General features: G+C 49.5%; 1 protein-coding gene across 1 annotated transcript in view; it reads right to left on the reverse strand.

Annotated features, from left to right (window-relative positions):
- Window positions 1-1,055: 1,055 nt before the first annotated feature.
- MYOCD (myocardin) overlaps window positions 1,056-24,913 on the reverse strand; it is a 46,944-nt gene continuing 23,086 nt past the window's right edge. Inside the window, exons 8-16 of the mRNA XM_040329943.1 lie at window positions 23,344-23,510; window positions 15,359-15,484; window positions 10,952-11,199; window positions 10,214-10,358; window positions 8,387-9,346; window positions 6,209-6,337; window positions 4,273-4,368; window positions 3,268-3,325; window positions 1,056-3,172 (exon numbers count right to left, since the gene is read on the reverse strand). Coding sequence (XP_040185877.1) covers window positions 2,634-3,172; window positions 3,268-3,325; window positions 4,273-4,368; window positions 6,209-6,337; window positions 8,387-9,346; window positions 10,214-10,358; window positions 10,952-11,199; window positions 15,359-15,484; window positions 23,344-23,510 — 2,468 coding nt within the window. The 3' untranslated portion in view covers window positions 1,056-2,633. The remainder of the gene's footprint in view (window positions 3,173-3,267; window positions 3,326-4,272; window positions 4,369-6,208; window positions 6,338-8,386; window positions 9,347-10,213; window positions 10,359-10,951; window positions 11,200-15,358; window positions 15,485-23,343; window positions 23,511-24,913) is intronic.

The following is a 24,913-nucleotide window of genomic DNA, read 5'->3' on the forward strand; positions in this document are numbered from 1 at the left end:
TACTTCTATTTTATTATATTTTACAAAGTCCAGAAAAAAAGTCTATTTACATAAAATATTTACACTGTTATCCGTAAAATTTCAGGATCTCTGCTATTTATATGGAAAGTATGAACGGGTCAAATAAGCTGAATTCTGAGATCTTCAATTCGCTGGCACAATATTCTGGTTTCTGCTCAGTTTTTTTTAAACCAATAAAATATGAAAAAAAAAAATCTTAAAGTGAATAAACTGAAGATCAACAAAAGCAATGTTACAGTTTTCAGAAAAAAAAAAAAAGAATAGAATAATTTTTTTTCCATTTTTCATAAATATCAAAATGGACAATTCCACGTTTGTCATGTTATGTCTTGTATCCCTTTTTATTATTTTTTGCTTTTTTTTTTACAAAGAAAAAAGGGATAAAAGACATAACATGGCAAAAGTGGAATTGTCCATTTTGAAAAATAATTTGTTTTTTCTATACTTCTAATTCAGAAAACTGTAACATTGCTGTTAGTCAACAGTTTATTTGCCTGAACTCCAGGCCAACCGCTAAGTACGCCATTGAAATAATCAAGTATAACAAACTTTCTTTTTTTTTTTTAGTGTTGGATAGAAAGAAGATGGATTAGAACCCCTGTCAGTTTTTAATTGTCGGGACCCCCGTTAAGGAGATTCCCCCTCTCTATTTGTCCTGTCCCCAGAAAAAGTAATAGAGAGGAAATCTTCCAATGGGGACACTAGTTCTGGTAAATGGGGGGGTCCACACGGGATTCCCTCTCACTTCCTGTTTGGTTATGGGACAGGAAGTGAAGGGAAATCTCTGAAATGGGACACAGATGGCTAAAAAAAAGAAAATATGACAGAGGTTATAATTCTCCTTTACTGAAAAAAAAGTTTTGCTTATAGTTCTACCTGAAGTATGCATTCAGTCCTGAGATTTGCACAGCCAGCCTGGTGAGCGCTCCGGTGAGTTAGGCAACACAATTTGGTGGCCTCCAAGACCCAGCCTGCGACAGGAGAGGCATATTCACAAATTCAGGTACTTAACCAGCTGCACATTATAGATAAATACAAAGTTGCATTCCATTTTTGATTGGCGTTAAGCCTAAAATGGAATCTTAGGACCAACAATAAAATAATGAAGTCAACAAATTCAGGCATTTAACCAGTTGTATTTAAAAATACATTATAGGATTTTTTTTTAAATAAATACAAAATGTTATTCAATTGTGTTTTTGTTTTACTTCCGATTGGCATTAAGCTTAAAATCAAATCTTATGGCCAACATAAAAATAATGATAAGGTTGGAACCCCCATCAAACTGAGTCAACAAATTCAGGCATTTAAAAAGTTGTATTTAAAAATACATTATAGGAATTTTTTTTTTTTTAAATAAATACAAAATTGCATTCTTCTTTTATCTTCTGATAGGAGTTAAGCTTAAAATTAAGCGAAAATAATAAGGTTGTAGCCCCCCGTCAAAAAAAGTAAACTCCTATGAAGATGAATTTAACAAAAATCAATTGTGCATTGAAATGAATCATATTCTGTGCCCAAAAATATACAGACAAAAAAAAATAGTTTCAAGGCCGTACAACATCGCACTTCCAGTGACTAAAAAAAATAACATTATATGGGCTTAAGAGCTAAAAATCCCTCAGTTGCGCTGGTACCAAAGATAAGACCTTAAAAAAATGAACTATAAAATGGGCATCTCGCCAAAAACTGGAATTTTTTATACCATAAGTGTGGAATCACATATTCTAGGTGTTGAGTTCTTTGTAGGAGTGAACCCAACTTTCCACACCGAAGGGGCAGGAAGTCGGCTATGAAAGTCCATTGCGGACGTGTTTTGTTCGAAGCTCTTCTTGCTCTTGTTCATGGTCTAAAATTAAAGTTCTACCATCGTAATTTAGCATTAAAAATGTAAAAAAATTTAAAAAATTGATACCTGTGCTTTTCAATGTTTGAAGCTTTTTGGTTCACAGTTTTGTTTGAAGTCCAAAATACCAAATAAAGTGGTTTTGGACTAGAACTGGTAGATCAGACTGATATGTAACAATCCCATTCCCTACTTGAGTCATTGGAGGTCCAGCTGTGATAGCCGGTCCACCTTAAAGATGGCTGAAAGATGGCCGGTCTACCTCAAAGATGGCTGGAAGATGGCCGGTCCACCTCAAAGATAGCTGGAAGATGGCCGGTCTACCTCAAAGATGGCTGAAAGATGGCCGGTCCACCTCGAAGCTGGCCGGTCCACCTCAAAGATGGCTGGAAGCTGGCCGGTCCACCTCAAAGATGGCTGGAAGCTGGCCCGTCCACCTCAAAGATGGCTGGAAGCTGGCCCGTCCACCTCAAAGATGGCTGGAAGCTGGCCCGTCCACCTCAAAGATGGCTGGAAGCTGGCCGGTCCACCTCAAAGATGGCTGGAAGATGGCCCGTCCACCTCAAAGATGGCTGGAAGATGGCCCGTCCACCTCAAAGATGGCTGGAAGATGGATGGTCCGCCTCAAAGACACAAGGCTTTTTTGTAACTGTAACACTTTATAAAGAAACGTCTTTGGCTGATCTTTGGTGAACCCAATTCTTTGGCACGTTGCGTTGAAGCTTTTTTTCTTTGGCTCTAACGATAAAACATTGATTTACGGAGTTCACCACTGTTCTAAGTGCAGGTCCATTGCATTGTTTAAGTTGAGATCGTTAACATCTAGGAAATCAGTGTTGAAAATGCTGGGACCGGTAGTAGTAAGGGATCCCAAACCTGTGGCCGAGCTTGGTGGGGTTAGGTCCAGCCACTCCATGGTCTCCCATGGAGATTCGGTAAAGCTTAAGTGGTGGAGGGCAGTGCTTTCCGTAGATGACGGTGACATCTGGGTCTCCATAGGAGACAGAGAAGTTTCTAAGATCTCTCTGGATGGGAGAATATCTTCAGTCACTTTGCCTGAAAATCCTTCCAGAACACGTTCAAAGTGCACATCGTCATTTCCTATCTTAAGCAGAGGGATTTCGGCGGCTCTCCCGATGGGACTGTGGGTGTTCAATAAGACTTCAAGGTGGCTGTCGTTATTGGGGCAGTTATCATAAGGGAGGTGAGAATTGGGAGCAGAGAGATTTGTGTTTCCTGTCGGCACGCCCAGTTGAGTCATCTTCTGCCCACATGACCGCTCGTCTTTGGCATTTGCTGGCATTTCTGAAATAAAATTGTTAAAATAATCAAATAATTATAAATAATTTGTCAAAGAAACATTTGGAAATTTTCGAGGGTTGTCTGTATGGTGGACCTACCTCCGCTTTCAATCAGAACGTCAAGAAGTTCATCTATCTGTTGGCTTCTTGTGACTTGCTGTGGAAAGAAGACATTTTATTCATGATGAGTGAAGGTTCTGAAAAATGACAATATCATTCGTTTTCAAGGTTTAGACAACAAGGTCTAATGCGGCGTACACACGATCAGTCCATCCGATGAGAACGGACCGATGGACCGTTGTCATAGGTTAACCGATGAAGCTGACTGATGATCCGTCGCGCCTACACACCATCGGTTAAAAAAACGATCGTGTCAGAACGTGGTGACGTAAAACACAACGACGTGCTGAAAAAAAAATGAAGTTCAATGTTTCCGAGCATGCGCCGACTTGATTCTGAGCATGCGTGGATTTTTAACCGATGGTCGTGCCTACAAACAAACGTTTTTTTTATATCGGTTAGGAATCCATCGGTTAAATTTAAAACAAGTTGGCTTTTTTTTAACCGATGGATAAATAACCTATCCATCAGACCGTTCTCTTCGGTTTAACAGATGGTGTGTACGCGGCCTAACTTATAGACATGTGCCTGCCAGAAATGTAGCATTTGTGATGGTGACGTCACCGGGTGACCACACCCCCATGTTTACCTGTCATTGGACGAGGCTTATTTTGGTGTAGATCGCATTCATCGTGATTGACGCTGGATTTACATGAAGAACTTTGTGTTTTTATTTACTTTTTTGGTGAATGAGTAGGGGGTACTATGTAGAGGTGGGAGGGTCTGGGATCTGGGGGCCCCTTAGGTAAACGGGGCTTCCAGATTCTGATTTTCTGGTGCCTCCCCCCCACCGCTGGCCACATGCGGTATTGCATGCCATTGAAGTCAATGTGGAACAAATTATTTTTGTTTCCATTGACTTCTATGGGAAACTTGCTTTGATATGAGAGTGCTTTGGATTACAAGCGTTCTCCTGGAACGGATTATCATCCGAGGTTCTGCTGTATTTCTTCTATCAGGTGAAATGAAGAATAATTTCTTTACCTGTCTTACCGCGTCCTCATAGGAGGGAAGCTGCTTGGAATCCGATGTCTGCGAGTTGGAGAAAGTGGTACAAGGTACAGAGAGCTTCTGCCCGGCCTGAGGAGACAAAAATACACATTTTTATTTACTATAAATATAATTTATTTATAAAATAAATGAAAATGGACCAAAATCTTCCTTTGCAGTTATCAGAACAAGAAACTAAATGCCCTCCTCCCATCCTAGAATGATACATTATATTACCAATAAGAGAATAGAAATTAGAATTTGGGAAATCGGCTACATAGTTCCACACACTACATTACCAAAAGTATTGGGACGCGGCCTTTACACACACATGAACTTTAATGACCCCCCCAGTCTTAGTCCGGAGGGCTCAATATTGAGTTGGCTCCGCCCTTTTGCAGCTATAACACCTTCACCTCTTCTGGGAAGGCCGTCCACAAGGTTTAGGAGGGTGTCTATGGAAAGGCCGTCCACAAGGTTTAGGGGTGTGTCTATGGGAAGGCCGTCCACAAGGTTTAGGGGTGTGTCTATGGGAAGGCCGCCCACAAGGTTTAGGGGTGTGTCTATGGGAAGGCCGTCCACAAGGTTTAGGGGTGTGTCTATGGGAAGATCCGTCCACAAGGTTTAGGGGTGTGTCTATGGGAAGGCCGTCCACAAGGTTTAGGGGTGTGTCTATAGGAAGGCCGTCCACAAGGTTTAGGGGTGTGTCTATAGGAAGGCCGTCCACAAGGTTTAGGGGTGTGTCTATAGGAAGGCCGCCCACAAGGTTTAGGGGTGTCTATGGGAAGGCCGTCCACAAGGTTTAGGGGTGTCTATGGGAAGGCCGTCCACAAGGTTTAGGGGTGTGTCTATAGGAAGGCCGTCCACAAGGTTTAGGGGTGTGTCTATGGGAAAGCCGTCCACAAGGTTTAGGGGTGTGTCTATGGGAAAGCCGTCCACAAGGTTTAGGGGTGTGTCTATGGGAAGGCCGTCCACAAGGTTTAGGGGTGTGTCTATGGGAAGGCCGTCCACAAGGTTTAGGGGCGTGTCTATGGGAAGGCCGTCCACAAGGTTTAGGGGTGTGTCTATGGGAATGTTTGACCATTCTTCCAGAAGAGCGTTTGTGAGGTCAGGCACTGATGTTGGACGAGAATCCTATCCCCAGGTGTAGAAGTTCTCCCACCATACAATTCCCCAGACACCCCTCTAGATTATCAATCACGAGAGAATAGAAGAACCCTTCCTCCTTCCCTAACAGAAGTCAGAGATCTCACACATTTACACGGCTCCTAGGGACAGACGATGGCGTCCTGCTCGGGACGGCTACAAACCTCCCTCCTTCAATGGTCGCCTTGGAACTTCTATGTGTATTTATATCTGAGCTTTTCAGGCTGGGCTTCTCCTCTGGGTCACAGGAGTGCAATTCATTTTGTGACCCGTTTTCAGCGGAGAGCGGTCTGAAGTCTGCTCTTCAAGACTCGCTTTCAGATCGCTCTCCTGCAGGGTAGTCTTCCCGGTGACGATTGCAGACTGACAGCGGTGAGAGCCGGCAGTGCGGGGGATGGTCTATTTGGATCGCTTTACCCCGGATCCCTCCATACTTAGATGTGCCTCTCCTAATCATCAACCATGAGAGTTGCTCAATGTTAGAGGCGCCTCTCTTCTCTTTTATACTCTGGAGCTCCTGATGGATTTTCCTTCTTGTGGAGGCTTCCATTGGTGGACATTTTATGGTCACACAACCAATCACATCGCTAGAATCTTTTTATATGGACTATAAACTGAAGGACTTCTGAGTAAATGGTTGTGGAACGAATCATCTGAGTTTCCATTATTTCTTATGGGGAAATTTGCTTTGATATACAAGCATGCTCTCAATCCAAGGATTTACTTTACAACTTTGTGCCTTTTTTTCTATCCATTGTATATGTCTTAGCCAATGGCATCTTACCTTTCCTAACACTGTCGGGCTCTTTGGTGAGACGCCATCTTTGTTGCCCTGCTTGCTTTCCGATTGGTCAGCGTAAGGCGGCTGTAAACTGGTCTGGTTGGGAGAGAAGCAAGCGGCGCTTCCAGCGTTCTACAAATACAAAGTCACACAGAGGGTTAATATTTGTGAAGGGGCTTCATTTCCATTGGTTGGATTCTAGAATCTGAACCTAAAACTCGTCTTCACAAACATAGAAATAATTATTGATAAAGAAGAATTCCAGGTAAGGATTTGTTTCCAGATACAGAGGAACCTCGGATTATAATCCCTTCCAGGAGAATGCTTGTAATCCAAAGCACTCTCATATCAAAGCAAGTTTCCCCATAGAAGTCAATGGAAACTAAAATAATTTGTTCCGCATTGACTTCAATGGCATGCAATACCGCATGTGGCCAGGGGTGGGGGGGGGGGGCGCTGGAGAGCCTCGGAAAGGCTCGGGGACAGCTCAGCTGAACTCGGAAAACCTTGGAAAGGCTCTGTATTTCTTAGGCCCCATACACACGATAGAATCCATCCGCAGATAAATCCCAGCAAATGGGTTTCAGCGGATAGATCCTATGATGTGTACACGCCAGCGGATCTGTTTCCGCGGAGAAATCTCCTCTGGGATGGATTCCAGCAGATCGGATATTTGCTGACATGCAGAACATATCCATCTGCTGGAATCCATCCCAACGGATGGATCCGCTGGTCTGTATAGACTCACCGGATCCATCCGTCCGAAGGGATCCCCCGCATGCGTCGTAATGATTCGACGCATGTGTGGAATTCCTTATATGACAGCGTCGCGCACGTCGCCGCATCATAATCCTGGCGACGGCGCGACACGTCATCGACAGAGGATTTCGCCGCGGATTTCAATGCGATGGTGAGTACACGCCATCGCATAGAAATCCGCGCAAATCCTCGAGAGGATTTATCCGCGGAAACGGTCCGCTGGACCGTATCCGCGGATAAATCCTCCCGTGTGTATGGGGGCCTAAGATTTTCTGAGCATTTCCGAACGCCTCTGAAGTGCTCCAATCAGCTCCGCTCAGCTACGGTGCCCCCCCCCACCTCAGGCCAAACACGGTACTGCACACCGCTGTGTATTGAATCCTGCTTGTTTTGGGAGTCAAGACTCGCAAACCGAGTCAGAATATTTTTTTAATGTTGCTCGTTATTCAAAATTCTTGTTAACCACGTTCCTCAGAAACCGAGGTTCCCCTGTACCTGCATTGGTCCCTGAATAGCGATCTGTGGTGAATAACCTTTCAGAGAGCCCCTCAGGAGTGGCCAACAGGCATTCAGGGGGTGGTACTGCTGCCTCCTGAATGCCTTTTTTTCATCCATGGATAGAGACAGAAGAATGTCTAGGCTGTGCGGCTCCAGCACCTTAAGGCACCTGCCAGGACCTCTGGGGAAAGTTTGGACCCCCATGTCCCCCACCTTATCTACTCCCTCGCTTTTGCATTTTTTTGTCATTAGTTCAGCTTATAAATAATTGTTTCAAATGACACAACATAAACTATACAGCCTTGGGCCCCTTTCACACTTGTACGACGTGTCCCACGATTTGGGATGGCAAAGTATCACGACAAGTCGTTCCTGCACTACTTTGGCCCGATTTTAATGCCACTCACACGGCATTCCCTGAAATCATGGCAATTGCTGAAAAATCGCGGTAAGATTGCGCGACTCTGAAGCCGCACAAGTGTGAAAAGGGGCCTTAGTATAAATCCAAGGGAAAATTGTAAGACTCTAAATTGGTTACAAATAATTGTAGGAGGAAAGCGCTCACATTGCCACATCCAGATATATGAAGGGAACACAAAACGGAACTCAGAGTTACCAATTGGTCGGACTTTAGAGGCAGGAAAAACAACGTGGAAGTTTTAGAAAAAAATATAACAATTTATTGAAAAAAATACACAGTGAAACGCGTCGATACGCAAGGGCTCACTACAAATTGTATCATTTTTATGATTTTTAACCATTTTGAACATTCGTGTGACTATTTTATGTATTTTTTTTATATTCTTTTTTCTAAAACTTCCACCGTTTTTCCTGCCTCTAAAGTCCGACCAATTGGTAACTCTTTGAGTTGCGTTTTTCGGTCACACAATAAAGTACAATGTTGCGATTTGGGGGGGGGATTACCTGTCCAGTGCATATCTGAGTATTGATGCGTTGTGGAGAGAGACTTGAGGTGTCGCCTTGGGAATTCGGGGACACGGGCAGTAGGTAGTGGCAATGGTTGTTGGGGGATGGGGGAAGGCTGATGTGCTGGGGACTGTTGGTAGTTCCTAGTGGGGAATGTTGTGGAGAACACTGAGGACTTAGGAAAGTGGAAGACATGGAGTTGGGGTTGGAGGCCTCCATACAATGGTTGTTCATTAGGCACGGCATTGGTTGCGTTGCACACGATCCCAGCTTCTCGATCGAATTGTTGGTCGGGTTTTTCATGGTCATTTGCTTCGAGGCGAAGGGACAACTCGACACGTTTTCCTGTTTGATCTGCACTCCAAAAAAGTGTTGAGATGGAAGCGCCTTCTCTAGAGGCCCGCAGCCTCCTTTCCTCTTCTGGAGCTGAAGTCTCAGCTCCTCCACCTGTCTCTGCTCTTGTTGGAGTTTCCAGGTCAACTCATTGATGACCTTCTGCTTCTCCACCAACATTTTGTCTTTCTCAGCATCCATGCCTTCCAGTTCTGCTTGGTAGCTGCTGCTGTTGATGCTGCTCAGAAGACTTTCCTCAGCACTTAGGTGGATGGGGGAGGGGTGGAGACCGAACTGAGGAGAAGACATTGGCCCGTCACTGAAGGTATCGGGTAAAGAGCCGTTTACAGAAAGATCGGAGGAGGCCGGGGAGATTGGGGGGGTGGAGCTGGTGCTACCGAACTGATAGAATCCATTTGAGATAACCCCGGCGGACGGGTGCGTCTGGTAACCAGACAGAGAGTTGTTTGGGGCAACTGGGAAGGTGACCGTGGTGATCTCGCCAAACGATGGAACGGCGTTCCCGCCGCATTCCTGGAAGGGCCTCAGACGTTCCATCAGGGAGGTCTTTGTACCAGAAACGGGCAATCCACGTATTCTAAGCTGCTGCCTCAACTCCGACACCTTGGAGAAGAATGAGAAAGTAGAATCATCTATGAACATCGATCATCTATTCTTATCATAGCAAGAGATCGACTGGCCAACCACTCAGCCCATCCGGAACTTCACTCCCAATCAACATTCATTCATTATAATCCTCGCGCTGCTAATATAAGTAAATAGAAAGTATCTCATATTTACATTTCTTCAGTTACTTCCTGGTTTCTTGCCTAGGCAAGTGATGTCACACATCTCAGGAGTCTTCAGGAGAGGGGGAGGGGTTTTCTCAGCTAAGCACACCCTCCTGCATACATGCCTGAGCTAAGGGCAGATGTATTCCAGGAAGTAGATGCTACATGAATCATTTGACCTTATTCAAGATGGCCACCGCCAGAAATTAGAGGGGGATTGTTTTTCAAAGTGATTTCTCAGCAACATGAATGGATGGGGAAATGGAGGGATGGGGAAATGGAGGGATGGGGAAATGGAGGGATGGGGAAAAGGAGGGATGGGGAAATGGAGGGATGGGGAAATGGAGGGAAGGAGGAATGGGGGTATGGGGAAATGGAGGGATGGGGAAAAGGAGGGATGGGGAAAAGGAGGGATGGGGAAATGGAGGGAAGGAGGAATGGGGAAATGGAGGGATGGGGAAATGGAGGGATGGGGAAATGGAGGGAAGGAGGGATGGGGAAATAGAGGGATGGGGAAATGGAGGGACGGATGGGGGGAGTTTGCTTGTGTTTCTGGTTTGTGGAGCTCAGATTCAGGGAAGATCGACTTTAACTATCTAGACACACAAAACACGGAGGTCACATTCCAAACATCCTCACAATTGTATTTTACATTTTGGCCCATTTGCCGTCTCTTTGTAGCCAGAAGATCAGAACTCACTTTTAGGTCGTCCAGGTTGGACGGGAGAAGTCCGGGCTTCATGGAAGACATGTTAGACTGGCCAGAGAAAGTCTTCACTGGAGACAACGAAGGACTGCCGACTGTCGGTGTGTTGGCATTCCGGTGCATTTGTTCATTTTGTTGCCTATGAGAAAGAAGAAAAAGTAAATTAAATATCTCTCCAAACTGTGGCCCTTTGTTAGCCTTATTCTGTCCCTCGGGGCACTTTTCCTCTCACTGACACCAATGATGGGACACTATTCCTCCCACTGACACCAATGATGGGACACTATTCCTCCCACTGACACCAATGATGGGACACTATTCCTCCCACTGACACCAATGACGGGACACTATTCCTCCCACTGACACCAATGATGGGACACTATTCCTCCCACTGACACCAATGACGGGACACTATTCCTCCCACTGACACCAATGACGGGACACTATTCCTCCCACTGACACCAATGACGGGACACTATTCCTCCCACTGACACCAATGATGGGACACTATTCCTCTCCCTACTGACCCCCAACCCTGAGGCCTATGCTCACTGATGCCGGGCCCGTGACATTTTCTATCCCCACAGGCCACATTCCGGTCCCCCTAAAGTCTGAAGGACAGTAAACTGGCCCATTGTTTGGAAAGTTTGGAGACCCCTGGTTTAGGACACAGAGTAACTCATCGGGTTGGGATTTGTATCTACAGAAAGATTGAACCTTATGGAGACGTACTTGAGATGTGAGTGGTGCATTCCCTGGTAGCTGAAGTGCTGCTGTTGCTGTTGGCTGAGGATCTGCAGCTGAAGGAAGAGTTGCTGCTGTTGGAGGAGCCGGGCGTAGGCGGAGTCCATGGGAGGCGGAGATTTCTCGGCCTTCTGGTCGGGAGGAATGTACTGGTGGTACTTCAGTTTTTTCACCTTCGGTTTGATGTCTTTGGGCTTTTTGTGACGGTTTTTGGAGTCTGCGGAAGGTTTGTTCTGCTGATTTCGGAGACAAATAGAGATTGGTGGAGCGTTATTATTTGGACGTTCTCAGGCGCAGCATTTTCGGGAGCAGAACCAATGAAAAATCCCCAAAATGTCCAAAATGTCAGGTTATCACAACAAAAATTCACGCTTTAGTACCAACCTTTGTTTAAACCTTAAAACTGATAGAATATAAAAGATACAATGTAACTGAGAAGGATAAAAATCAATTCCAGGACTGACCAGAGGGGGGAGTGGTGACAGTTTGTATTTTTTTTTTACAAATTGTGAATAATTGTTATTTTTTTAAATTTCCAAAAAAGTGTCCAGTATGGAAGTGATTAAAATAAACGTAATAACCCTTTTAACTCTTCACAGAAAACAATATATATTACCGGGGGAAACTTTACTGGCAATAAAAGCTCCAACACTGCCCAAAAAATCCTGAAATTTCCAAAACACAAAAGTTCCTTCAGTCAGAAGTTTTGGGTTCGGAGCGCCGCGCACATTGTACACAACAATCTCCCCAAGTGGAATTCTTTACATTTTCATTAAACGGAAACGTCAGAGACAGCCAACGCATTTCGGAAGAAAGGGCTCCCCTTCTTCAGGGCAACAGAATCAGAAAATAATGTTCAATTTCTCCTAAATGATGTCCGGGTAAGAGATGAGTGTCGGCACCGGATTACATTGGGGGGAGGGGAACTCCAAGTGAAATGTCCGGTTCTTACTAATCACCCCCAACCACATAACCAGGATTTGATCTTCTGATCTCACATCTTGATCACGGCCCGTGATCACCCCAATGGTGTGGTGGGTTTATCTCCTCCAATGAACTTTCCCTTCATTTTGGATTTACATCAGAACCAGTTCTCATCCCTGCTGGTCCGGTTCTGCCACAAACCAACCAACACCAAGAAATCTCGGCACCCCGACTACCGCGCCAGAAAACTTTTTGTCTCTTGGTAACTTTTGAGAAATCAGTGTTTTGTTACCAATGTGCTGCCCTACCAAGACTAATGCTGGCCACACCCACGGGTCAAATTCCAAATTCATTTTCTCGTTAAAATTCAGAAATTTTGTGCATTTTGTGATCCGATTGGCGTCACCATTGACTTCTAAATTCAACCAACCTGACGGCTCAGCCGTCACCGACCGAGCCGTCACCGACCAACCCGACCGAGCCGTCACCAACCAACCCGACCAAGCCGGCATCGACCAACCCGACCGAGCCGTCACCGACCAACCTGACCGAGCCGTCGCCGACCAAACCGTCACCGACCAACCCGACCGAGCCGTCGCCGACCAACCCGACCAAACCGTCACCGACCAACCCGACCGAGCCGTCACCGACCAACCTGACCGAGCCGTCACCGACCAACCCGACCGAGCCGTCACCGACCAACCCGACCAAACCGTCACCGACCAACCCGACCGAGCCGTCACCGACCAACCTGACCGAGCCGTCACCGACCAACCCGACCGAGCCGTCACCGACCAACCCGACCGAGCCGTCACCGACCAACCCGACCAAACCGTCACCGACCAACCCGGCCGAGCCGTCACCGACCAACCTGACCGAGCCGTCACCGACCAACCCGACCGAGCCGTCACCGACCAACCCGACCAAACCGTCACCGACCAACCCGACCGAGCCGTCGCCGACCAAACCGTCACCGACCAACCCGACCGAGCCGTCGCCGACCAACCCGACCAAACCGTCACCGACCAACCCGACCGAGCCGTCACCGACCAACCTGACCGAGCCGTCACCGACCAACCCGACCGAGCCGTCACCGACCAACCCGACCGAGCCGTCACCGACCAACCCGACCGAGCCGTCACCGACCAACCCGACCAAGCCGGCATCGACCAACCCGACCGAGCCGTCACCGACCGAGCCGTCACCGACCAACCCGACCGAGCCATCACCGACCGAGCCGTCACCGACCAACCCGACCGAGCCGTCATCGACCAACCTGACTGAGCCGTCACCGACCGAGCCGGCATCGACCAACCGAGCCGTCATCGACCAACCCGACCGAGCCGTCATCGACCAACCCGACCGAGCCGTCATCGACCAACCCGACCGAGCCGTCAACGACCAACCCGACCGAGCCGTCACCAACCAACCCGACCAAGCCGGCATCGACCAACCCGACCGAGCCGTCACCGACCAACCTGACCGAGCCGTCGCCGACCAAACCGTCACCGACCAACCCGACCGAGCCGTCGCCGACCAACCCGACCAAACCGTCACCGACCAACCCGACCGAGCCGTCACCGACCAACACGACCGAGCCGTCACCGACCAACCCGACCGAGCCGTCACCGACCAACCCGACCGAGCCATCACCGACCGAGCCGTCACCGACCAACCCGACCGAGCCGTCATCGACCAACCTGACTGAGCCGTCACCGACCGACCGAGCCGGCATCGACCAACCGAGCCGTCATCGACCAACCCGACCGAGCCGTCATCGACCAACCCGACCGAGCCGTCATCGACCAACCCGACCGAGCCGTCATCGACCAACCCGACCGAGCCGTCATCGACCGACCCGTCACCGACCGAGCCGTCACCGACCAACCCAACCGAGCCGTCATCGACCAACCCAACCGAGCCGTCATCGACCAACCCGACCGAGCCGTCATCGACCAACCCAACCGAGCCCTCACCGACCAACCCGACCGAGCCCTCACCGACCAACCCGACCGAGCCGTCACCGACCGAGCCGTCATCGACCAACCCGACCGAGCCGTCCCCGACCGAGCCCTCACCGACCAACCCGACCGAGCCGTCACCGACCGACCCGACCGAGCCGTCATCGACCGACCGAGCCGTCACCGACCAACCCGACCGAGCCGTCACCGACCAACCCGACCGAGCCGTCACCGACCAACCCGACCGAGCCGTCACCGACCAACCCGACCGAGCCGTCACCGACCGACCCGACCGAGCCGTCATCGACCGACCCGACCGAGCCGTCACCGACCGAGCCGTCACCGACCGACCCGACCGAGCCGTCATCGACCGACCCGACCAAACCGTCACCGACCGAGCCGTCAATTGGGGTATACATCATGTTTTGTTTGTTTTTTTAATTCGGAAAGTGTATATTTTCCTAAAAAATTTCTGTTTAACCACTTCAGCCCCGGAGGATTTGGCTGCCAAATGATCGGGCCACTTTTTGGTGGTATTTGCGGTTTTTATTTTTTGCGCTATAAACAAGAATAGAGCGAAAATTTTGAAAAAAAAAATCAATATTTTGTACTTTTTGCTATAATAAATATCCCCCAAAAAATATCGAAAAAAACACTTTTTTCCTCAGTTTAGGCCGATACGTATTCTTCTATATATTTTTGGTAAAGAAAATCGCAATAAGCGTTTATTGATTGGTTTGCGCAAAGGTTATAGCGTTTACAAAATAGGGGATAGTTTTATGGCATTTTTAGTAATATGTTTATTTTTTCTAGTGATGGCGGCGATCTGCGATTTTTATTGTGACTTCGACGTTATGACGGACACATCGGACACTTTCGACGCTATTTTGGGACCATTGTCATTTATACAGCGATCAGAGCTATAAAAATGGACTGATTACTGTGTACATGTGACTGGCAGGGAAGGGGTTAACACTTGGGGGCGAGGAAGGGGTTAAATGTGTCTTAGGGAGTGCTTCTAACTGTGGGGGGGGGCGTGGCTACGCGTGACATGTCACTGATCGCTACTCCCGATGACAGGGAATATTCAGTGTCCTGTCACTAAGAAGAACTGCGAGATGTGTAAACACAACATCTCCCCGTTCTTCAGCTCTGTGACCCGATCGCTGGCACCCGGCGGACATCGATTCCGCAGGTCCCGCGGGCCCGGTCATGGAGCTCGCGGCAGGCGCACATGGCGGCAAATTCAAAGTAACGTAAATATACGTCGATCTGCCTGTCCATGCCATTCTGCTGACGTATATAGTCGTGAGCTGATCGGCAAGCGGTTAAATAAATGTTGAGCAAAAAACAGGTAACATAAAAAATTTCCAAGACCCCCATTTTATTCTCAGGGGTCTCTGCTAAAAGAAATATATATAATGTTTGGGGGTTTTAGGTATTTTTCTAGCAAAAAATACAGATATTTTAAGTGTCAGAAAAAGGTGGTTAAGCAGTTTCAGACACCTACCTTGGCAGCCGCAGAGTTTGGTGCTCCCGTCGGCGACAGGTGGTTGTCGGGGTGCAGCGGACAAGGGTGGTGACTTTGGGGGTCGCCCACATCCTGTGAGTCTTTTTCATTCTCCTTTGTGGGATTCTAGAAGCAGAGAACGGCAGGATTTAGCCCCTCATTTATGGCACCGCACAGCGAGACACCCAATCCGGGGCAGACGTCTCTCCGGGATTAGAGGAGTCTCAGGCGACGAGTTCCCGGGATTTTCAGGAGTTATTGTCCTATTTGTCTCAATTCCTCGGCTGCTTGGAAGGAGCACAAGAAGTGTCCAATATCCCGGAATTCTCCGAGGGAAGTCACGCTCCTTCACACAGAAGAGTTCTGGTTTTACGGATATTTGGGAGTTAATGACAAATGAAGGAGAGCCAATCCCATCCAGGAGAGGAGAGGAGACCTTATCTGGAGAAGACTCTCCTCTGCCAAAGTCTATTATTCAATTAAACCCTCCGTAATGTCATGGACTGCAACTTATGGGACTTCTATCACCTGAGGCTCAGAAGAAACCCGATATTCCTTCTGGGAAAGAACATTTGGAGACGAGTTCTGGAGCCGGGGGCTTCAATCTGAGATCCCCCCCCCCCCCCCCGAAACCCAACCTGTCCCAAAACTGCACTCCGTGCAAAAAGAAGTGATTTCCATATCTGATTTATTCAGTGTGCCAAATGCATTAAAGGAAATGTCAACCCAACTAGAGGAAGGAGCAGAGTCCTCCAGCAGAGTATATCAGGAGAGGAGAGTTCTGGAGGAAGGAGCAGAGTCCTCCAGCAGAGTATATCAGGAGAGGAGAGTTATAGAGGAAGGAGCAGAGTCCTCCAGCAGAGTATATCAGGAGAGGAGAGTTCTGGAGGAAGGAGCAGAGTCCTCCAGCAGAGTATATCAGGAGAGGAGAGTTATAGAGGAAGGAGCAGAGTCCTCCAGCAGAGTATATCAGGAGAGGAGAGTTATATAGGAAGGAGCAGAGTCCTCCAGTAGAGTATATCAGGAGAGGAGAGTTATAGAGGAAGGAGCAGAGTCCTCCAGCAGAGTATTTCAGGAGAGGAGAGTTATAGAGGAAGAAGCAGAGTCCTCCAGCAGAGTATATCAGGAGAGGAGAGTTATAGAGGAAGGAGCAGAGTCCTCCAGCAGAGTATATCAGGAGAGGAGAGGTATAGAGGAAGGAGCAGAGTCCTCCAGCAGAGTATATCAGGAGAGGAGAGTTATAGAGGAAGGAGCAGAGTCCTCCAGCAGAGTATATCAGGAGAGGAGAGTTATAGAGGAAGGAGCAGAGTCCTCCAGCAGAGTATATCAGGAGAGGAGAGTTATAGAGGAAGGAGCAGAGTCCTCCAGCAGAGTATATCAGGAGAGGAGAGTTATAGAGGAAGGAGCAGAGTCCTCCAGCAGAGTATATCAGGAGAGGAGAGTTATAGAGGAAGGAGCAGAGTCCTCCAGCAGAGTATATCAGGAGAGGAGAGTTATAGAGGAAGGAGCAGAGTCCTCCAGCAGAGTATATCAGGAGAGGAGAGTTATAGAGGAAGGAGCAGAGTCCTCCAGCAGAGTATATCAGGAGAGGAGAGTTATATAGGAAGGAGCAGAGTCCTCCAGTAGAGTATATCAGGAGAGGAGAGTTATAGAGGAAGGAGCAGAGTCCTCCAGCAGAGTATATCAGGAGAGGAGAGTTATAGAGGAAGGAGCAGAGTCCTCCAGCAGAGTATATCAGGAGAGGAGAGTTATAGAGGAAGGAGCAGAGTCCTCCAGCAGAGTATATCAGGAGAGGAGAGTTAGAGAGGAAGGAGCAGAGTCCTCCAGCAGAGTATATCAGGAGAGGAGAGTTATAGAGGAAGGAGCAGAGTCCTCCAGCAGAGTATATCAGGAGAGGAGAGTTATATAGGAAGGAGCAGAGTCCTCCAGTAGAGTATATCAGGAGAGGAGAGTTATAGAGGAAGGAGCAGAGTCCTCCAGCAGAGTATATGAGGAGAGGAGAGTTATAGAGGAAGGAGCAGAGTCCTCCAGCAGAGCAGAGTATATCAGGAGAGGAGAGTTATAGAGGAAGGAGCAGAGTCCTCCAGCAGAGTATATCAGGAGAGGAGAGTTATAGAGGAAGGAGCAGAGTCCTCCAGCAGAGTATATGAGGAGAGGAGAGTTATAGAGGAAGGAGCAGAGTCCTCCAGCAGAATATATCAGGAGAGGAGAGTTATAGAGGAAGGAGCAGAGTCCTCCAGCAGAGTATATCAGGAGAGGAGAGTTATAGAGGAAGGAGCAGAGTCCTCCAGCAGAGTATATCAGGAGAGGAGAGTTATAGAGGAAGGAGCAGAGTCCTCCAGCAGAGTATATCAGGAGAGGAGAGTTATAGAGGAAGGAGCAGAGTCCTCCAGCAGAGTATATCAGGAGAGGAGAGTTATAGAGGAAGGAGCAGAGTCCTCCAGCAGAGAATATCAGGAGAGGAGAGTTATAGGTGGAAGGAGCAGAGTCCTCCAGCAGAGTATATCAGGAGAGGAGAGTTATAGGTGGAAGGAGATGAGTCCTCCAGCAGAGTATATCAGGAGAGGAGAGTTATAGAGGAAGGAGCAGAGTCCTCCAGCAGAGTATATCAGGAGAGGAGAGTTCTGAAGGAAGGAGCAGAGTCCTCCAGCAGAGTATATCAGGAGAGGAGAGTTATAGAGGAAGGAGCAGAGTCCTCCAGCAGAGTATATCAGGAGAGGAGAGTTATAGAGGAAGGAGCAGAGTCCTCCAGCAGAGTATATCAGGAGAGGAGGGTTATAGAGGAAGGAGCAGAGTCCTCCAGCAGAGAATATCAGGAGAGGAGAGTTATAGGTGGAAGGAGCAGAGTCCTCCAGCAGAGTATATCAGGAGAGGAGAGTTATAGGTGGAAGGAGATGAGTCCTCCAGCAGAGTATATCAGGAGAGGAGAGTTATAGAGGAAGGAGCAGAGTCCTCCAGCAGAGTATATCAGGAGAGGAGAGTTCTGAAGGAAGGAGCAGAGTCCTCCAGCAGAGTATATCAGGAGAGGAGAGTTATAGAGGAAGGAGCAGAGTCCTCCAGCAGAGTATATCAGGAGAGGAGAGTTATAGAGGAGGGAGCAGAGTCCTCCAGCAGAGTATATCAGGAGAGGAGAGTTATAGAGGAAGGAGCAGAGTCCTCCAGCAGAGTATATCGGAGAGGAGAGTTATAGAGGAAGGAGCAGAGTCCTCCAGCAGAGTATATCAGGAGAGGAGAGTTATAGAGGAAGGAGCAGAGTCCTCCAGCAGAGTATATCAGGAGAGGAGAGTTATAGAGGAAGGAGCAGAGTCCTCCAGCAGTGTATATCAGGAGAGGAGAGTTATAGAGGAAGGAGCAGAGTCCTCCAGCAGAGTATATCAGGAGAGGAGAGTTATAGAGGAAGGAGCAGAGTCCTCCAGCAGAGTATATCAGGAGAGGAGAGTTATAGAGGAAGGAGCAGAGTCCTCCAGCAGAGTATATCAGGAGAGGAGAGTTATAGAGGAAGGAGCAGAGTCCTCCAGCAGAGTATATCAGGAGAGGAGAGTTATAGAGGAAGGAGCAGAGTCCTCCAGCAGATTGGGAAAGCAGAGAGACAGAGGCGACAATTTCTTAATCTGCGGAGCGTCTGGAGGATGACAGCGGCTGTACTCGGGGAACAAGCTGCGCATGCATTTGGCAGGCGAAGAGCATTAAATCTCTCGGGACACTAAATCAGGATTTCTACAAATTCTCTCCAGTTTTAGCTACTGAGAGAGACAGGCGAGGAAACCAACTCCAAAAAATGAATAGTTCAGACATGTGGATGATGATGTCACTAATCTATAATATATCTTACCTTGTGGAGGGACTGAGTGGCGGTGGGTGGGACGATGTGGTAGAGGGACTGAGTGGCGGTGGGTGGGACGATGTGGTGGAGGGACTGAGTGGCGGTGGGTGGGCCGATGTGGTGGAGGGACTTAGTGGAGGTGGGTGGGCCGCTGTGGTGGAGGAACTTAGTGGCGGTGGGTGGGCCGCTGTGGTGGAGGGACTGAGCAGAGGTGGGTGGGCCGCTGTGGTGGAGGGACTGAGCGGAGGTGGGTGGGCCGATGTGGTGGAGGGACTGAGTGGCGGTGGGTGGGCCGATGTGGTGGAGGGACTGAGCGGCGGTGGGTGGGCCGCTGTGGTGGAGGGACTGAGCGGCGGTGGGTGGGCCGATGTGGTGGAGGGACTGAGTGGCGGTGGGTGGGCCGATGTGGTGGAGGAACTTGGTGGCGGTGGAGGGACTGAGTGGCGGTGGGTGGGCCGCTGTGGTGGAGGGACTGAGCGGCGGTGGGCCGATGTGGTAGAGGGACTGAGCAGAGGTGGGTGGGCCGATGTGGTGGAGGGACTGAGCGGAGGTGGGTGGGACGATGTGGCGGAGGGACTGAGTGGCGGTGGGTGGGCCGATGTGGTGGAGGGACTTAGTGGAGGTGGGTGGGCCGCTGTGGTGGAGGAACTTAGTGGCGGTGGGTGGGCCGCTGTGGTGGAGGGACTGAGCAGAGGTGGGTGGGCCGCTGTGGTGGAGGGACTGAGCGGAGGTGGGTGGGCCGATGTGGTGGAGGGACTGAGTGGCGGTGGGTGGGCCGATGTGGTGGAGGGACTGAGCGGCGGTGGGTGGGCCGCTGTGGTGGAGGGACTGAGCGGAGGTGGGTGGGCCGATGTGGTGGAGGGACTGAGCGGCGGTGGGTGGGCCGCTGTGGTGGAGGGACTGAGCGGAGGTGGGTGGGCCGATGTGGTGGAGGGACTGAGTGGCGGTGGGTGGGCCGATGTGGTGGAGGGACTGAGTGGCGGTGGGTGGGTCGATGTGGTGGAGGAACTTAGTGGCGGTGGAGGGACTGAGTGGCGGTGGGTGGGCCGCTGTGGTGGAGGGACTGAGCGGCGGTGGGTGGGCCGATGTGGTGGAGGGACTGAGTGGCGGTGGGTGGGACGATGTGGCGGAGGGACTGAGTGGCGGTGGGTGGGCCGCTGTGGTGGAGGGACTGAGCGGCGGTGGGTGGGACGATGTGGTAGAGGGACTGAGCAGAGGTGGGTGGGCCGATGTGGTGGAGGGACTGAGCGGAGGTGGGTGGGACGATGTGGCGGAGGGACTGAGTGGCGGTGGGTGGGCCGCTGTGGTGGAGGGACTGAGTGGCGGTGGGTGGGCCGATGTGGTGGAGGGACTGAGTGGCGGTGGGTGGGCCGCTGTGGTGGAGGGACTGAGCGGCGGTGGGTGGGCCGATGTGGTGGAGGGACTGAGTGGCGGTGGGTGGGCCGCTGTGGTGGAGGGACTGAGCGGCGGTGGGTGGGCCGATGTGGTGGAGGGACTGAGTGGCGGTGGGTGGGCCGCTGTGGTGGAGGGACTGAGCGGCGGTGGGTGGGCCGCTGTGGTGGTGGGACTGAGCGGCGGTGGGTGGGCCGATGTGGTGGAGGGACTGAGTGGCGGTGGGTGGGCCGATGTGGTGGAGGGACTGAGCGGAGGTGGGTGGGACGCTGTGGTGGAGGGACTGAGTGGCGGTGGGTGGGCCGATGTGGTGGAGGGACTGAGTGGCGGTGGGTGGGCCGCTGTGGTGGAGGGACTGAGCGGCGGTGGGTGGGACGCTGTGGTGGAGGGACTGAGTGGCGGTGGGTGGGCCGATGTGGTGGAGGGACTGAGCGGAGGTGGGTGGGCCGCTGTGGTGGAGGGACTTAGTGGCGGTGGGTGGGCCGCTGTGGTGGAGGGACTGAGCGCCGGTGGGTGGGCCGATGTGTATTTGCTGTCACATATTCTTTCCAGTATCTCATTTTGTTTTGCCCATTAAGCAGCGAAAACCAAAAAACATAAAGTAGGTTGTAAAACAGTTGTTGTGTGAAAGTCACGAACGCTCGATCGGGAGTGTGGTGAAACCTACAAGCCTCTGAGATCCAATCGTATTTCATAAGCCCCCCTTCACTATCAGACACACCGTGCAGACAATGCCTTGGCCATTTGCCCTCATTGCCTGGAAAATGGAGGGCGGCCATGCCAAGTACACGGTGTAACAAAGACACAGGAATGAAGCTTTGGAGGCCGGGGGCCAAAGATCTGTCATTTCTGGGATAACAATCCCTCGGATACCCAACACAGAGCAGAGCGATCGTCTGAAGAACAAGGAGAAGGCGGAACCTTCACTAGATCTGCGCAATCTCTTCCCTGACATTCTAAACAACGAGATGCAAAGATTTCTCCTGAACTCTCTAATAAGACTCATTGACTTTACAAATTATTAAACGAAGCAAAGCTAAAGATGAAGCCTCCGCCAAATCCATCAAACACAACGCCGATCGAGCGCAGCATGTCAGTTTGGTTACATCAGAGAAGATTAATAGTGGATCTTAGGAGGGGAGAAGTGATTACGGAGACGGCCTCCGAGCCAGATCCCGATGTTCCATCTGTACTTAATATAAGTGGTATGAGGAACACATCACTGCAAATCAACCGTTTTCTGATGTAGAAGGACGCTGATCTGCAACACGGTATCCTGCTTTCTGGTTTGTAATGAAAAGACTCCATTTTTTTTGCGTTGTACTTGTACTTGTTTCACCATCACCTTATGATCCACTCAATAGGCAATGAGGAAGAGGTAAGAGTTAGGGTTGGAGTTAGGATTAGGGTTGGGGTTAGAGTTGGCGATAGGGTTTGGGGTTAGGGTGGGCAATTGGGTTTGGGGTTAGGGTTGGGTTTGGGGTTAGAGTTGGCGATAGGGTTGGCGATTGGGTTTGGGGTTGGGTTTGGGGTTAGGGTTGGCGATAGGGTTGGCGATTGGGTTTGGGGTTAGGGTTGGGGTTAGGATTGGCGATAGGGTTTGGGGTTAGGGCTGGGGTTGACCAACTATTCCAACATGTAGGAGAGCAATAAGACTATACGATTTGATGTACCCACGTAGTTTATAAGCTCATTGGTCTAGTGGACACCTTGGATCACTCGGACTATAAGATTCGATCTACCCACATACTTTATAGGGTGCATTCTGCTCTCTCCCAGGGGATGATTGTGACATTTCTTTACCACCAACTTACTTTGAGCCTATCACGAGGCCTTGCATATGATATATTTTGATGATACATTTCTATGGTTGGATATAGCCGAGCTCATTGGTCTAGTGGACACCTTGGATCACTCGGACTATAAGATTCGATCTACCCACATACTTTATAGGGCTGTCCTTTGCCCTTCGTGGTCATCTGTATCTATCTTCCCCTGAGTTGTTATACATGATGAGAATACCGTAACTTAGGAGCCACTGGTTCCTTTGACCCCCATGTGGTAAGAATCGCCCTGTCTCTGTGAGCCTACTCCTTTTCCTTTAGTGGACAAAACTTCTATAACTATATGCTGACCAAGACTGACTCTCCTGCAAGATAGCGAGACCCTTTCTCCTTGTTCTTGCAACTAACAAATCCAGAATGCGTCCTGAAGAAGCCTAACGGCGAAACGCGTTGATACACTTGGAACTACTTCCTTTCGGTGAGACACTGTGTTGCTCGCCCCCTCCCTTGGAACTACATCCCTGCGGTGAGACGCTGTGTTGCTCACCCCCTCCCTTGGGACTACATCCCTGCAGGGAGACGCTGTGTTGCTCACCCCCTCCTTTGGGACTACATCCCTGCGGGGAGACGCTGTGTTGCTTGCCCCCTCCCTTGGGACTACATCCCTGCGGGGAGACATTGTGTTGCTGGCCCCCTCCCTTGGGACTACATCCCTGCGGGGAGACGCTGTGTTGCTCGCCCCCTCCCTTGGCTTGGATGATGGGGGGGAAGCTTACTGAGGAGGAACAGGAAGTGAGAAATTCAGACAAAGAAAAAAAACATTTAGAAGGGAAATGGAAGGAAAAAGTAAGTGAACCCCCCCAATGCACGAGATTAAAGGAACCGATTCAGAAAATATAAAACAAACCTTTACATCCCCTTTAATCGCCTGTGTGAAAAGGCGGCCTACGTACACGGACCTCGTTGTCTTCTGAAAGAAGTGTTACCTGTGTTGGGGCGGAGTCGGGGGAGGTGTCTTGGGTTTTGGTCTCGTGTGGAGATGGGTTTCCCGGCGTCTCATCGCTTCTCTCTTGGTCGGGGGACAAACCTTCATCACTGCTGTCTTCTTCAAAGGCAAAGGCGTCCACCGGCTTGGAGAAACTCGCTGCGTTGCCTTCAACAATGAGAAACAAAGAGTTGAGTTATTATGGGAGAAGAGTTTGTGTAGAGAAGGTCGCTGGTAAAACCGAAGCCAACGTTTTCTTGGAGGACTTTCCTTGGATGAAGAGCTTTGGTTGTATACAAGCATTACATCTATTTCTCAGGGGTGTCCATACTTCTGAGCGTCTAGTGATAGTGAGATCTTCACAAACCTTTGGCCATACACTATCCTTACAAACATCGATCTCTCACCTGTCTATAGAAGATCGGCAGGTCACAAGGATGAAATGATCCTTTCATGGTGGGAGAAGCTCCTAAGAACTGGAAGCTTTCCATATGGAATGGGGTCGGGTGATTGGATACAGAAGAAGGGCAACTGCCAATAAAAGCATCTGGCACCAATCAGACGGCTCTGAGAAAGGAATGATCGTTGCGAATACCGGACAGATTCTTGTTGATCCAGAAGCAAAGTGCAAATGATCCGGATAAGACCCTTAAAACTAATCGTTCCTAAACTGTCACTCCCTGAGGGGTTGTCTCCAACAGTTGCAAAGTATCAGCAAATGATGTCTTTTTTGCTTTTGTTATTCAGAAATATGGTACAAATATCCTCCCCGACCAGGCTATTGGTTGCCAGATATTTTTTTTTTTGATTGATCATTGAATTATCAAAATATACACTATATTGTCAAAAGTATTGGGACACCGGCCTTTACACACAAATGAACTTTAATGACCCCCCAGTCTTAGTCCGGAGGGTTCAATATTGAGTTGGCTCTGCTCTTTGCAGCTATAACACCTTCACCTCTTTTGGAAAGGCCATTCACAAGGTTTAGGAGTGTGTCTATGGGAAGGTGGGCCACAAGGTTTAGGGGTGTGTCTATGGGAAGGTGGGCCACAAGGTTTAGGGGTGTGTCTATGGGAAGGTGGGCCACAAGGTTTAGGGGTGTGTCTATGGGAAGGCCGTCCACAAGGTTTAGGGGTGTGTCTATGGGAAGGCCGTCCACAAGGTTTAGGGGTGTGTCTATGGGAAGGCCATCCACAAGATTTAGGGGTGTGTCTATGGGAAGACGGTCCGCAAGGTTTAGGAGGGTGTCTATGGGAAGGCCGTCCACATGGTTTAGGAGGCTGTGTCTATGGGAAGGTGGGCCACAAGGTTTAGGAGGGTGTCTATGGGAAGGCCGTCCACATGGTTTAGGAGGGTGTGTCTATGGGAAGGTGGGCCACAAGGTTTAGGAGGGTGTGTCTATGGGAAAGCCGTCCACAAGGTTTAGGGGTGTGTCTATGGGAAGGCCGTCCACAAGGTTTAGGAGGGTGTCTATGGGAAGGCCGTCCACAAGGTTTAGGGGTGTGTCTATGGGAAGGTTTGACCATTCTTCCAGAAGAGCATTTGTGAGGTCCGGCACTGATTGGATG

This window comes from Rana temporaria, chromosome 12, assembly GCF_905171775.1.
Source record: "Rana temporaria chromosome 12, aRanTem1.1, whole genome shotgun sequence".
NCBI classification, from domain to species: domain Eukaryota; kingdom Metazoa; phylum Chordata; class Amphibia; order Anura; family Ranidae; genus Rana; species Rana temporaria.